Below are 16,784 nucleotides of genomic sequence, written 5' to 3' on the forward strand. Positions count from 1 at the left end.
GGAATAATTCTTAAATCTTTCCTCCTCAAAGATAACTTAAAGCATGGAACATAAATCAATATTTTCTCCAAATATCTGGGAATTTCCACTGTTACTACGAATGAAAATCGCAAAGTACCAGGATTTTGGAAAATTGAATCTGAAATTTCTAAAATTATGGATAACATATTGCGTTAGATGCGCCATTTAATTAGCGGTAATACATCACTGTGTACCGTATTAAATAAGAATGTATCTTGAAATGATCCATAGTCATTATCAACTATGATTTGAATTCATTAATTTGGAATTTTTCAACATGATTGGCAGAGTTTTAAGGACTCAAGTTTTATGCTGTCCAATATTCATTGTTAACAAACGGTGCATTTAGAAATATACCGTTTAAAATTTTAATTTTTTTACTACTAAGGGATACTTTTTAGAAATATTACGTTTAACCTGTTCAATAAAATTAGTTCGGTCAATAACAACTATATGGAACATTGGTTCATCATCTATTGATGGTTTATTTGTGATTTGGATACCGATTTTCATCCTTTTCTTTTCTTTATTTCTGTTAAATCTTTCCTGCGTTGAAAAAACAAAGACTTGGTCGAAAATTGATTTCATTACTAACTATGATTGAACGGGAACAGGATTATATAAATAATTCTAACGAATACTCTCTAATATGTACAACACATTCGGAATATATGAATCGACTAAATGAAACTGGAGATTTAGAATTAATTAACTTAGAGCGTCTAACAAATTGGTTTTTAGATGGTCCTAGTCAGTTTGCTGTAGATCGATTAATTCGACGTTTACGTATGCGAGAAAATCCTAATCCAACCGTATGGTCATCCGTTATTGATCATCCCAGTGAAAGTGAGAAACTGAAGTTAACTATGTCACAATCTATTAACCCTTTACCAAGTGAGTTTGAATAGTTTAAAGAATTGTATCCCTTCGGATTACTTACTGATTATTTCTTATTTTCCGAGTCATAGATAACTCAACGACTTCTCAAACAAGTGAATGTTGAAGTGGTGTTGTTGTTATTTTGATTGGATAAAATCAATACAAATAATCAAGGTTGTCACTCTTCTCACACTGTCTTTCTATTCATCTATTCTGATAAGTCTCGCTACCGATACGCTTTAACGGTCTTCCCATCCGATTCCTTTTAACCTCGACTATTTCTACCAGTTAACTAGAACACTAGAAGGAGGGCGCGAATTACGAGTTTAGTCCATATACAGAAAAATGGGGATATTTATGGTTACACATAACCTTGAGTCTCTGGAAACTTCTGAAATCATTAAATATAGTAGTAGCAGTGTAGGTAAATATCCAATCAATACCGTGGAGCATGATTCTGTATTTTCTAGATGTTTCTATGATGCTTCTATCCAACTCTGATTGGTTAAAACGTTTCCTCTTTCCAAATTTATTTCACTGGATTATACTCTTTAGATAACATCTCCAAACCCTAATCTTCCCGATTACTGCTTATACTCTTGCTACCTCTACCACTACGGGATTTGAATCGACAACTGCATCTCTGTGCTAATGTGGTGTGGCAACTCGAACTGATGTACATACGTACGAAGTTCTACGTTGTTACTGACTGACTGACTGGTGTTCCTGGGAATATAAACACTTTGATGAGGAATATTGTGGGACACTCTCAACACCTTACTCTGTTCTACTCGTTCGAGTGATACAATTTCACTAACTATAGAACCGATATTCAACAATCTATGTTACTTTGTCTCCTGTAGTTTTAGGCCAACACATATAAGCAAACTATATTGCTTCCAGTTAGATCCTCCTCGGGGTTTATATACAGTGATATTTCTAAGCACACATGAAAATACCAAACTAATCAAGACAGTTTATGCTTAATGATTGCATTGATTGCATAAATGAATAAAATAAAGAAGAGGTACAAATTGATAGTATGATGACAGGTATACTAGTTGTAATAAGATTAATAAGAGCTTGAGTCAATACATTATAATAGGAAGTAGGTCAAATACTCGGAAAAGCAGACACTAACATAACATTCATTAAAAATTACGTAATAAGTGTTCAGACAATTTCTTTACTTTATACCAAGTCTATACTGATCACTAGCTCAGTGAAATCTTAACCTCTTAATACTTAACAAGATGTAAAATTGTTAATTAGTTCTACTGCAACACACATAATTCTTATCGATTAACTGTGTTGACTGGAATCCCTTTCTTTGACCCAAACACACTAATAGTTTATGATCAGTTAACAGAGTGAATCGACGTCTAAATACCATCTTACGGATAATATTTACAACAATGATAACTGAGAGTGCTTCTTTCTCGACCTAGCTATAACTACGTTTTATTGTTGTAAACGAACTAGTTACATATCCATCGGGAAGGATGTGTGGGACAACTGTTCCTATACCGTTATTCGAAGCGCCTGAAACGACCACAATAAGCAATAAAGGATCATGATGCGTAAGTATGAGGTCTTAAGATACTAGTTGCTCAGTTTTCTCAAATGTTGCTCAAGGATCTGCTGACCGATTCAGTTTTGTATAATGAATAAATTGGTTAATTTTGAAAGCATTTGTTTATGGATATAATATGATAACATAGTTTTCAATCATGAATATGTTAGTCATTATTGTTTAGTATAGACCATAAAAGAATTAATTTCTGAAATTTGATAGTTTGAAAATTTAAACACTGAGCATTTATATAACCTTTTTGAAATCTTATTCGTTATTCAAGCAATTAAATCAATCAAATAACTCTCTCTACTTTGATTCGAACCAATCACTAACTATTGCATTCTCGTAACACTCGTAGCCTTACCCTATAGTCTGCTATTAGTATTTGTTCTTCTGATAGTTTCGGTTATTTTGTTTTCACTATCTAGTCTCCAATTACTGGGACATTATTACTTTGTTCTTAAGAAAAACATTTTGATTAAAAATAAACAAATAGCCATACTTATATGAACTACAACATCGTTTACAACTGACCTTGAGATACATTTCGTTTTTTTCAGTTGAGAAAAAATCAAACCATATTCCTCGCTTCTAGATTTCTCACTTTTTGTTAGTGAAGAAAAATAGACTTGTCTTTGTTTACTGCACACACAGAAAGGATAAACATATACATCTGAATGACTAATTTTGTTTTCTCTTCGTTGCATTTTAAACGATTGTTTTTTGTGGGAATTTCTCTTTCTTGTAATTGTGCCTGTATGTGTGTATTTCGAACATTTGTTTATTAAAATGGGACAAGAAGCAAACAGTCAATTTTATTTAATCAGAGTAGCATCCTACAATGTAACAACGTCATTACTATCTAGTTCAGTAACTTGGTTAACTTTTCAGGGAAACGTCTATCCCAAAATTTTATTCAAATTAATCCCTTATCAATAGATCAAATCGAGTTTATTTCGAATTACATATAAACCATACAATGAGCAAATAAGCTATTGTCACGGTAATTCATTTTGTCAGCTATTAGTCGTCCCTGTAAAACCAGAGTTAGTATATTATTGTCTTCACGTTTTTTTTTCGTTCAAACAGTTGAATCTTTGTAATTTAAATCGTTATAAAGCGGTTATTTGATCCGAACGCCCTTTTTTCTATCTTCTAAGAAGTAACAATCGAACCTTACATTACTTTGAGTGAAATAATAGAAAACAGCTGACGCTTAAAATACACTCGAGCTTTATTAGTCATGTAATTGATTTTAGTTGTGGAATAAGTCCCAAATGTCATATGTGATTTAAATTAAAATATAGTATTGACTCTCCTAGTTGATTGGATGAAGCCGAAACAATTAATCTCTTAAGTCTACAAATGTTAAAATAGAAACAAATGCATACAAATTTGAAAATTCTATTGTGCACTTAGAAGCTAACGTAAAGTACAGTTTTTCGCTAAGGACACCTTGAAGATTTCAGTATACTCTCCAATCGACGACTGGATCTTAGATTTTTCGAGTCTGTATTTATTTCATCTAAAGAGGATTGACTCTTTAAAAGTTAGTTTCTTCAATAGAACTATTGAGACTAAAATTTACTGTGAAGTTTGGCTGAGATAAAAAAAAAGCATGATAACTGACGACTACCGTTGATCTGTTCTCTAGCAAATGAATCACCGTATTTTTCGAGTAGCTGAAAGACTTCAACAAAGATTTTATACTTAACCAACATTCCCTTCTGTTATATCTTGTGTCCTATTGATATATAACATAATGATGCCGCCAATTAGAGAACATCGATTTATCGACCGGACCAATGACACATAAAACCCGTACGAGCAGTCTAAAGTCTTTATCGGTCCTTCTTCTTGCTTAGCCCTGCCTGTTCAGTCTAGAGCACCAATCTCAGCTTCTGTGATATGATTCATTTATTTTAAATATACCTAGTTTATATACAAAACAACCAGACCACATCATACCATAAAATAGAAAATAACATTTGTACAAGATATAGCCAAAAGTGCCTGTGAATGTGGGAGATTGTAATTAATAGACTGGGCCTAACTCGAGAACGGTAAATCGCATAATAACAGTTTGTAGATCAAAATAAGGGTTTTAATAAGAAGAGTATAGATATACACAGTCTAGCTACTGAATAGTTATATATTAAGAATATACGTATAATATTTGTCTATAAATGGTTCTCAAAAGTAACCATTCATAATTCTCACCGGGATATAACACCTTCATTATCAGATACTGATAAATCCTCGTTCACAACCGTTGCTATAACGTCGGTAAGTTTGTCTACGATACACGAACGGGTGTCTGTTACTAAATTTAGTGGACACACATTCTACCTAACCTTAATTCTAACCGGTTTTCATCAATCTATTCCTTTGGAGAAATAAAAAATAACTATGAAATCTAGAATTTCGTCAACTATGCACAATTATACTACTAATAGATCGTATTTACAAAGCATCCCATATTTCCCTTTAATACTGAACAATAATACTTACAAACTCATTGGTAAGAATAGTTTAACTTCTAAAGGCAATCAGCGGCAACCAGATGCTGATTCGCCTTGTATCAGTGACAGTTATTTTGTGAGATCAAGCATTTGGTTTCCCTACATATTCTGATGATCATCGCTCAGAATTCAGGAATAATGTAGATTTTATTTCTGCATATCAATAATTTTTTGAAATCCCATGGTCAAATGTATGATCACATAAACAGAGTATTTTAGGCTACAAAAGTCTATTATTATCCATATTATTTGATATTAAGTATTTAATTGATCCTAACAGACCATTTTTTTTTATTCCTTTTCTATTTCCGGAACTATACATATACTTATCATAATCGTACAGTGTTCTGATATTTAGTTCCGTGTTTATAACGTTCCCAACTGTTTCATGTTGAGAAATATGTAATTAGTGAATGGTTATTACGAAGTAAATGATATTAATCCTGTTCTGTAAAGATTACAAAACCATACTAAAAGGCCACTGGAGCGGTAGCTTAGTGGTTAAGGTGTTCGCCTTTCAGCCACTAAGTCCCAGTCCATACATAGAATTTGAATTGCATGATGACTATAATATCTGGTTTCTAAAGTTTGTGATGAGTGAATAAGGATTCGAATCTTATAATCTAACTGTAAGACATCGAAAAAGCTTTCACCAGAGCGGTATTTTCCCGACCGTGGCTGCTACCTTGACGCGGTAGTCGGGCTTGCCTATCGTGATGACCCAACCGAGCTATATTGGCTGGAACATATGTTCCTGTAGGTTCTACCATGTCAGGCAGGTCGATTGGAGAACGGTAAGACTAAAAGCAGCAACTCAAGGTCTGAGGGCGAAGTCTTACTGCTGACTGTAGAGGGATGTGACAGCAGTAAGGTGTTTCCCTCGGACAACTAGCATCTACAGCGACGCTGCCTTCTCACAAGGAAGGAAGAGGTTAGAAAAGGTCGACCCTAAAAATGTCACACCTCACCTTACCTCACGGATTTCCGTCTCCGGCGGTAAGGCTCTTTGAAGAACGGAGCTAACACATTAAAAACCTCCCACAAAAAGGCCGTGCACGACCGGCCTCAAGCAGTTGTCTCCTGGGCTCTGTGGTCACGCTCTCAGGCCGTTAAGGCCGACATTAATCCATCTTCCTTTTCAGGTTCCTCAAGAAATACCCTTCCACGGTGTGGGCAACCGGAAAGTGATATCAGCCCTCATACCCGTAACAGCACACGAGACCAAGTTCGTCACATTCAAATCCTTCCTACACCTCCTAATACCTCTCTTATCTCCATGACTAACCCTCCTCACGTCTCTTTATCACCTCGCACCGCTAGGGCAAACGATTCGAGTACGTGGAACGCTATTCCTGGTCTCCTGAAACCACGCTCTAAACTACACGTAGGAGCTTTTAACGTACGAACACTGTGCCAAATAGGACAGCAGGCTTCCTTAGCTAGGACTTTAGAATCTCGCGCCATTGATGTGTGCTGCGTCTCCGAAACGCGCATACAGGATCCGAGTAGCGTCATTCATTTGACCTCACCATGTCAAAATAAAGAACCAACTCGATTCACACTTCGTGTATCTGGAAGCCCTGATTCTGCTTCCCGTGGCCTCGCCGGCGTAGGTATAGCATTGAGTCCTAGGGCAGAACTAGCTCTCTTAGAGTGGATCCCAGTAGACAGTCGTTTGTGCGCTGTCCGACTGAACGGAACAGTAAGAATCCGGAAAGATAGGGACACTCGTCGTTGCCTCTTCGTCGTCTCTGCCTATTCTCCCACTGACTGCAGCTCAGATGATGTAAAAGATGAGTTTTACAGAAAGCTCTCCGACCTCCGAAAAGCTAGGCGCTCTGATGTAGTAATAGTGGCTGGTGACTTTAATGCTCAAGTAGGTAAACTAAGCGAAAGGGAAAGACACCTAGGTGGATCTTATGGTGTCGTGGCTCAAAGAACAGATAATGGCGACCGTCTGTTGCAGCTATGCTCAGATAACCGCCTGTTCCTTGCAAATACTAACTTTAAGCATAAGGAAAAACATCTTTTAACATGGCGACCCCCTAATTCGTCCCAACGTTGGACCAAAATAGATCACATCGCTATCAGCCACCGCTGGAGGGGCTCGGTAGAAGACTGTCGCTCATACTGGAGCACATGCTTAAATTCAGATCATGCTCTAGTACGAGCGCGTATTTGCCTGCGTCTTACTGGACGTAAGAAAGACGCTGCAAGGAAACTTCTTAGGGTCCTGTTTAATGATTGTCAAACTAAGAGTATATTTCAGGAACAACTAGGAAAACAGTTAGACAGCCATATAGGTGATGCCCACCCCGATGCAGCATGGAAGGATATCCGAAAAGCAGTTATATCTGCTAGTACGGTAAACCGTAAGGTTAGTGAGCAACACTGGATCTCAGCAGCATCTACCGTACTGATAAATGCTCGAAAACTCATTCCATCTGGCTCTGAACATAACGAAGAGTGGAGTCAGCTTAAGCGCAAGCTGATATGAAGTCTGCGCAATGATCGCGAACAGTGGTGGGTAGCGAAAGCAAGAGAGATGGAAAAGGCAGCGGCAATAGATAACAGCAGACGACTGTTCAGACTCGTTAAGGAAACCGGAATTAGGAACCTGACCGTTAGCGAAACAATCTCAGAGAAAGATGGACATATTATTCATTCTCAATCCAGGAGATTGGATCGATGTGCAGAACACTTTAGGGATCAGTTCAACTGGCCTTCAGCCACACCTCGGTTTCCCACGATCTCCAGTCAACCTGAATGGCGAGCTAATGTAGGTCCTCCGTCTCTTTACGAAGTTGAAAAAGCCATAGGAAATCTGAAGCGAGGGAGAGCAGCAGGCCCTGACAGGTTTACTCCTGAGATTTTTAAGGATGGTGGTCCAGTATTAGCAATGAGATTAACCGAGGTCTTAGGTAGAATTTTGGAACTGGACGTAGTCCCATCTGACTGGTCTCAATCACTGATTGTGCCAGTCTATAAGAAAGGATAAAAGTCCTCTTGTGACAATCACAGAGGAATCAGTTTGACAAATATAGTGTCTAAAATATTAGCTTCAATAATACATCGACGCCTAACTAAAGCTCGTGAAGAGCAGACAAGAGAAAATCAGGCTGGTTTTCGATCTGGACGTGGTTGTATAGACCACATATTCACACTACGTCAGGTTCTAGAACACACACATTCAGACACCCCACAATCGTAGTATTTCTCGACCTTAAAGCAGCATTCGACTCTGTCGATCGTAAGGTTCTATGGCAGTGTTTGTCACTGAAAGGAGTACCAAAGAAGTACATTAACCTTGTAAAGGCTCTGTACTCGAACACTACTGGTAGAGTGAGAGCTTATGACGAACTGTCATCAGAATTGATTACCTCAAGTGGTGTTCGTCAGGGCTGTCCACTCTCCCCATTCTTGTTCAACTTTGTCGTCGACGTACTTTTAGAGATAACACTTTCCTCATCTGAATTTACAGGGGTTGAACTTCTGCCGGGAGATTCACTTGTTGACTTGGAATATGCCGATGACATAGTTCTATTTGGTGAAGACGCAGACAAAATGCAGAGTCTTCTGACCACTCTAATCAACAATGCAAGCATGTTCGGCATGCGATTCTCCCCCTCGAAATGCATCGACACCCGAACTAATGATAGGGAGTGAAGTAATTGAGCGTGTCGACCGCTTCACTTATCTTGGAAGTCTCATTAGCCCTTGTGGTCTGGTGTGTGACGAAATCTCAGCACGGATACAGAAGGCTCGACTAGCTTTTGCCAACTTGCGTCATTTATGGCGTAGGCGAGATATCCGTCTATCAACCAAAGGACGTGTTTACTGCGCAGCAGTTCGTTCCGTCCTACTTTATGGCAGTGAAACATGGCCGGTAAGATTAGAGGATATCCGTAAGTTACTAGTATTTGATCATAGGTGCCTTCGAAATATTGCTCGTATATCCTGGGACCATCGAGTAAGTAATGCAGTTGTTAAGAAACGGGTACTAGGTAAGGATGGCAAATCGATTGGTGAAGTGGTGAAACTTCATCAGTTGAGATGGTTGGGACATGTGTTACGTATGCCCAACGATCGACTGCCTCGACGTGCGATGTTCAGTGGTATGGGAGTAGGTTGGGAGAAAGCTAAGGGCGGCCAGACCAAAACATGGCACAAGTCCATGAAGTCACTGACAAGTGGACTGAGTCATGTTGGTAGGTGTAGACTACCTGGTTGGGGACCGCGAGATGATAGCAACCGATGGTTAGAGACCCTGAATGACATGGTTCAAAATCGTTTGCAATGGCGCAGGTGCATCCACTCTTTGTGTTCTCCCAAATTTTAATCTCCTGATTTCTCCTTGTCTCTTTTTTCTCTTTCCAAATTTATTTCACTGGATTATACTCCTTGAATAACATCTTCAAACCCAAATGTTTCTGATTACTGTTTATACTTTTACTACCTCTACCACTACGGGATTTGAATCGACCACTGCATCTCTGTGCTAATGTGGTATGGCTGATGTACGTACGTACGAAGTTCTACGTTGTTACTGACTGAGAGCGGTATTTTACAAAGATTTATAATAACCAGTTTAGATTCAATATGCATTTGTGTTTAACCATGAAATGTATACTCATATTTATCATTTACATTAATTCTCCATCACTTCTTTCTAGTTCCAAAGTCTAATCATCGTCCAACTAGTGTTCTTACATTACAAAATTATGAAGATCCTTTATTTTCATGTCTTCAGTCATTACAGTTATTTTACCATTCATGTCTTAAACCAGAACCTTTTACTATACGATCTGATAATGAAGATATGAATACTTTACTGTTGGGAACTTCAAAGCTTGTTGATTTATTCACATCTAATTCAACTATTTCCTCTTCTCTGTTAAATAAAAATTCTACTTTTAAACAAATAAAACAGCAAACTTCAACGGTGAAAGGACCAGCTTTTGATGTTTGGCAATCAATTCTCCAGTCAGCTATCATTTTATCCGATTTATTTACAACACAAGAACAATTTATTTGGTTAAATGATCATTTACAAGATGGTAAGATAGTTATGCATTCGTTTACTACTGCTTATAAGTACGCATTGTGATAATCAATAAACCCTCATAATTATAATCCAGACTTAACTGATAGTATCTCATTACATGTACGGGCCTGCTACACAAATCTTAATCGTTTATAGATGTTGTATTTTGGAACATGGCACTGGAAAATAATAATAATAAAGTGATTATACAGAAATTATTTAAGATGGGTGAGATCAAATACGTCCAAAACGTTAAAAATGTTTAATAAATACAATAGTGTAAATAGTACACCAATCTATTACCATTTTGAATCACACGATATAAGATCTAACGAACCATTACTGACTAAATATTTGAGTAGGGATGACTTATGTTGATTTCTTTTCAGCTCATTTCACTTTACACCCATTTAGTCATCATTAATTCAGGTGTTTCTTTGAAATATAAGACCAGGACATTACTCTAGGGAGAGTAAATTTCAAACCTAAATTTTTCTTAGACCACATACTAATTGTCCACTTAGTAGTAGTCTAATGCTCAACTCTGATCAAATACCCCCGGTTGCTTGCCTCCGAGCACTTAACACCAAATCTTGATTGTCAAGTTACTTAGAGCTAATAGTCACTAGAGCTCGATCAGCGCTAAGTACTCTGAAACGTGACACTGGTTACTGCACAGTGATTTGTCAGTATAAAGACTTCAGTTATATGAACCTCTAGAAATCAAGCTATCTGTTTGATAATATCTAATGTACAAAACAATTCTTATTGTATAACTTCCTCATTGATGTATATAACAGTTATTTTATGCACTTTCAAAAGAGAGTACATATTTCATAAGTAAAACTTGATACTTAATGTCAACCTGTCCCACAAAAAGAGAACAATTCTGAATGTAATAGCATATCTAGTCTTCAGTAGAGTTCAACTATGTTGGGCATGAGATAAGTATCGCCAGTGACAATGGACGATATCGCGAACTGTATAAAGTTGAAAATTTAAATCATTAAATGCCATCTCAATAGTCTGAAGACGAAGCACTTGTCACAGGGCCTAAAAGACCGTAATTGAATCCTTAATGAGACTGTGAATGCACAGTGCTGAACATTCGCATACTAGGACGAAATACCCGTCCATCACCTACTAGCTTTCAATTGTTGTCTACTCAAAGTCGGTCTGTAATGTTAAACTTTACTTTTCTGCTGATATCTCTATTAACTCAATTATTTGAATTTATATTAAAAATGAATGAATTTTATCTTTTTTTAAATAGCATTAAAACAATTACCAACATGGGATGAATTTCAATCACCAATACATTTATGGTTAGCATTAGGGATTTCAAAATGTACTGCTGTATTAGAATTAGTTAATAGTTCACCAACTAATTCGCATGTACTTCAGCCTTATTCACTTGAACCAGCTGTAAAACAAACAATGAATGCTATTAATTCTAGTTTATTAACAGTACAAAATGCTGGTTTACATAGTGCAATGTATTTATTACATGCAGCATTATTAATTAGAAGACAACCATATCAACAACAACTACAACAACATAGTCCACCAACTGGTTCATCGTTGTTAAATGAACTTTATACATTTGTAAGTTTTTGATTGGTTTTATTTATTGTTTTATTTAGTGTTAAGACTATAATTATTAAAGATGGCTTTCATTAAATCAATTCGCTTAAAGAAATACAAGAAATCAAAGATATTGGTTAATAACTATGTTTATTCTCTTGACCTAGCACACTTGCTAGTTCATATGGCTACTGTGTTCATAACTGTCAAGTCTCTTACGGTATTGTTAAGCTCCAAAACTATTAGTGTAGAGCCTCAAAATTCAGTCAGTTCATGATATACCATAACAGTCCTTCAATGATGTATTAGTGAATATACGCTTTTATTCCTTGAAAGATTAATTTAATAATCTATAACTTCTCGATTGAGTTTTCCCAGTATATATGAACATGGGAATTTTTAAATTTCAAAATGGACATCTCAACCCCTATATATCCTGAAGAGATAATCCGATTGAGTGAAAAATATCAATTTTTATTTCAGGAACATCTTTCTTTTAATCTAAAAGCATGCAGATAATAAGAGATCTATTAAAATATATTTTTTATTACGGACCAACTACTGAAAACCGGATGTCATTAGATAACTGTTGAATCCTAGTTTAAGATTTCTCAACAGTACACTTCTACACAGGGCATACGAGTTTAAATGTCAGACCTTTAAATTCAACAGTAAGATCAGTGCTGCTTAGCTAGTAACACCAAAGTAAATAAATCTCCGTAAAAGTCAAATACCATGACATGTGTTTGATTCTGTTAAAGATTCATTTGATCCACTTGTCTGTACGTCAAAAAATTACTGTCTCAAGTTAAACTCCGACCCAATACCGGTTTCTACAAAGTTGGAATAAATTATTTTTCTCAAAATAATTACATTTCTATATATTTCACTTTGTATTGATTTTTTACGCTCTAGTTATACAGTTATTTGGAAAAGAAGATTAACACTATATTCTGTAATTCAGTAATAACAAATTTACTAGGCACCGAAACATTAATTAACCAGAATTTATCAGTTTCTCCTAATGGATCATCCGGTATGAAACGATTCATGCAAGCTGTACTTCATCCAGGTACGGCTAGCAAAATTACTAATACTTCTAGTGTGGAACGAGAGTGTGAGTTTATTTTGTCATTTTGTTTTTTCTAACATTTTATATGAATTAATGCTGTGTGAATTAGACTGTATGATTGAAAATAAACAGCAAATAATTATGTTTTAATTTGTAAAAAACTGTATCTTGTTTTGATCTACAAATGAATTAGGAGAACTATTCAACACTAAACAGACATTTGATGCCAAGCATTACTGATAGAAGACTATTTACATTAAATAGTGATAGTAGTTAATTATGTTAGAATATTTTGAAAGCATAATATTCCTGGGTGGTATTTACAGTTCTTAAATAACTAAATCCTACCTATTGTAATGACCGATCTATTGTTATGTGCAAAATCACACACTGCATTTGTAAAATATGGAAACAATATATTGAGTACACTATTTTCACATCTTACTTGAATTGTCGCTTACGAACCCTATTGTTCTTCCATTCCTGTTTCTACTTTGACTGCTTCTACTTTTCTTTTCTCTCAGTAAGAATCCTACTTTCAGTCCCTGACACATACTACTTATATCTGTCCGAATAAGTAGCACACATCACACTATAACATTTAAAATCCATCTACACTACTATACACTAAGTATTTCAAATTGAAAAAAAACATTTTAATTGAATGTAAATACCTTCTACATACATAAACGCACTGGATAAATTATTCCTCCTATTCTTCTGCCGTTTCATGTTTACTTACGCTTGTTAGCCCTTGTGGAAAAGTATAGGCTGCCCACCAGCATTCTCCACCCAACTCTGTCCTGGGAAATTCTTTCGAGTTTTTTCCAGTTGCTATTCATCCTTTTGATATCTGTTTCCGGTTCCCGGCTTCATGTGTTCCTTGGTTTCCCTCTGTTCCTTTTCCCTTCAGGATCCCAAGTTTGCGCTTGTCTTGTGACGCAGTTTGCTGATTTCATACTGACACTGTTATAAGTAGTAATGACAAATCTTCTAGTTGAACTCTTGAATCAGTTTTCTAAGCTCTTCTAATAACCCCCAGGCTAAATGAACACGACGACTTGAACATGAGAGAGAAAAGACGCGGAATATGGAAAGAACACTTTATTCCCAAAGTAGTTTATGTATAGAAAATCTAGAGTATTTATAGCATTTCAGATGGCCTTGTGCTCCTGGAAAGTTCTGGAACCCTTTTAAACAAAGTAGCAGGATAGGTAATCATTCAACCAAAAATGTGACATGTGGCTCTTCAGCTTCTAGAAGTTTCTGAGAAACTTCTATTAGATGCTGATTGGATAAAATGTTTCCTAGCGTTTTCAGGGCATTTTCCGTGGAATTTTATGGGTCTCCCCAGCAATTGGTATAGACATTATATTGTGATGCAGAATCTTGTCAGCTTAAGATAACTTTTCTTTCAATTTTAAAATTTTTTCCTTACTTATTGATAACGACAATCATTAATAATAATCGTTTAAATTTCATTTTTAGCTTCTATAATTCATTTATCAAATATTGATTTGACAGATCATATAGAACAACATCAACTAATGATACTTTCAACAGCGTTTTTCTTAACCGAACATTTTTCTGGTCCACCAGTTTATCCCATTGTAACAGATCCAGGCAATGGTATTACAGAAATGTTATCTGGTCTAACAGCTATATTGTTTCGATTAGCATCATGTATGCTTAGTGATGTGCCTATAATGAATCAGTCAAAATATACAAATAACGCTGTAAGTAGTCATTATTGATAATATTTACATTTCTTTTCTAATGAATATGTATATAAACGCAAAAATGAATTGTTTAAGTTGAATAACGTTTGTTCCGTTAGATCTTCATCGGTTCCTTTCAATCTAGATATATTTAGATGTTGAATATCCAGATGGAGCTTAATATATTGATAGAAATGATGGTCAATAATTAATGTAACCATATATCTGTATAGTACAGCAAAGATTTGAATATAGTTTGTTGTGACTTCTAGCCCGGTTAAATATCACGTGATTTACTCGCCAATCAGAATACGACTTATACAAACCAATGACGTATTGACCGGTATGAGCAGCCTAGCGTCCTTATTGGTCCGTTATCCTACCTAGCCCTACCTGTTGGGTTCAGAACACCAATATTAGCATCCACTATACGAATCATTTATTTTAAACATACCTGGTTTATGTACAAACCAAACAGGCCACATCATACCATAAAATAGGAAATAACATTTGTACAAAAATAAGCCAAAGAATGGCTGTGATTGTGGGAGGTTGTAATTAATAAACTGGGTATAACTTAAGAATAGTAAATCGTATCATAATAGTCCATATTTTACAATAGAGCTTATAATAATAGGAATATAAATATACATAATCCGGTTACTGAATAGTTATACAATAAGAAATATATAATATTAGTCCTTTAGTCGTTCTCAGCAACAGCCTACTATGGGGGAGGACAAACCGCCTTACGGCTGAGGAGGAAATTAAAAAGACGTTGGAAGTGGACAGGACATACATTACGGAAACCACGAGGCAAGCCCCAACTTGGAATCCTGAAGGGAGACGGAAAAAAGGAAGGTCGAAGAACACACTACGTCGGGAATTGGAAGCAGAAATGAAACGGATGAGTAGCAATTGGAAAGAACTGGAAAGGGATTGCCTAGGACAGGGTTGGATGAAGAATGCTGGTGGGCGCCTATGCTCCTCCACAAGGGGTAACAGACGTAAGTAAGTATTAAGCAAGTAATTAATCACTCTCAGAAGTTACTCATAATTTTATCTCCGCTAGGATATAACACAGTTAAAGTGATTAATTACATTAATGAGATTTAATAATAGACACAACAGAAAAAAAGGTTGTAGAATATCGATCAAACCAGTAATAAAATTCTTCAGTACAAAATGCAATGAAACGTTCATCAATAATAATAATTCGAAATCTGATGCGATAAACTCACATCATCTGTGTGTATAAACTACTTCCTTCTAATAAAGCAATTGTCAGTGGTCGGACAGACAAAATAATCTACTTGAGTATGTTTCAAAAGCCTTTTTACTCATCAACTAGTAAAACGAAGTGATACATTTTCCTCCTATCATTTCAGTTTTATAGTAACAACCGATTGACAGTATCTTCAACACTGTATATAAATATTTGACTATAGCTTATTTTTTCCAGTATTATAATAAGACTATTGCATTCCGTACTATGTTCCTTTGATAATTCTTTAATTCTCAAAATCATACTTTTCTCCTTCCCTGTAATTTTCCTTTATTTTGTAGAAATGTTCAGCATTGAGTACAGGGACTACAGTAGATTTGAGTTATTCCTTTCCAGTCCATTTGGCATGGTGTCAAGGTATTGAACGTCTCATTCATACCGGACGCCTTGGTAAAGGCGCTATTGGTGTATGTTTTCCGTTTTGAATTTCATATTGATCTTTACTGGTTAACTGCACAAATTTTATAAAACCTATTCATTTGATTAATATAATTGATAAATAATTTTACTTTCCTACTACTCTGTATATATTTTTTGTCTACTATAAACAGTAAGTCGGAAAATATGAATGACTAAATAAAACACATTAGTCAATAAGTCTACGTACTGTTTGTTATGTAGAAAATTTCAGGTTTTCATTCTTGAAAACTTTACAAATCATTGGTTGTAACCCTTAATGTAACTTAATTTGAAATCGATTGTAACAGATAAAATTCATTATTTTTTCATCTTCATACTCGTGGTTCGCATTATGAACCTGAAGAGAGCCAAACCAAATTTCCAGTGAAAGCCTAACATACAGCATAAAAGTGAATTTGGTTCTAATTCAGTACGAAACCATATCAGCATGACTTGGCAAACAAATAAACTTAAAAACACTAAATAGAGTTGTGTTATTTATTTATACAATCCAGTGGCTGTCTTAACTCGGTAGCTCAGTGGATAAGGCGATGGCCGTTTGAAGTAAAAGACATTGGGTTCGAGTCATAATTGGAGAACACCAACTCTGAGTTGCAGGTATATTCTTCTGATGAATCCTATTTACGACGAAACTCACATCCTAAATTCTACTGCTAATCACCA

The 16,784-nt window shown here is 35.8% G+C and overlaps 1 protein-coding gene across 1 annotated transcript in view; it reads left to right on the forward strand.

Annotated features, from left to right (window-relative positions):
* The window catches only part of SNAI2_2 (Snail 2), a 109,913-nt gene that overhangs the window by 76,420 nt on the left and 16,709 nt on the right, over positions 1-16,784 (forward strand). Inside the window, exons 40-45 of the mRNA XM_051212307.1 lie at positions 587-915; positions 9,672-10,055; positions 11,316-11,647; positions 12,542-12,743; positions 14,187-14,434; positions 15,983-16,108. Coding sequence (XP_051073340.1) covers positions 587-915; positions 9,672-10,055; positions 11,316-11,647; positions 12,542-12,743; positions 14,187-14,434; positions 15,983-16,108 — 1,621 coding nt within the window. The remainder of the gene's footprint in view (positions 1-586; positions 916-9,671; positions 10,056-11,315; positions 11,648-12,541; positions 12,744-14,186; positions 14,435-15,982; positions 16,109-16,784) is intronic.

The sequence above is a fragment of the Schistosoma haematobium genome, chromosome 1 (genome assembly GCF_000699445.3).
Source record: "Schistosoma haematobium chromosome 1, whole genome shotgun sequence".
NCBI lineage: Eukaryota > Metazoa > Platyhelminthes > Trematoda > Strigeidida > Schistosomatidae > Schistosoma > Schistosoma haematobium.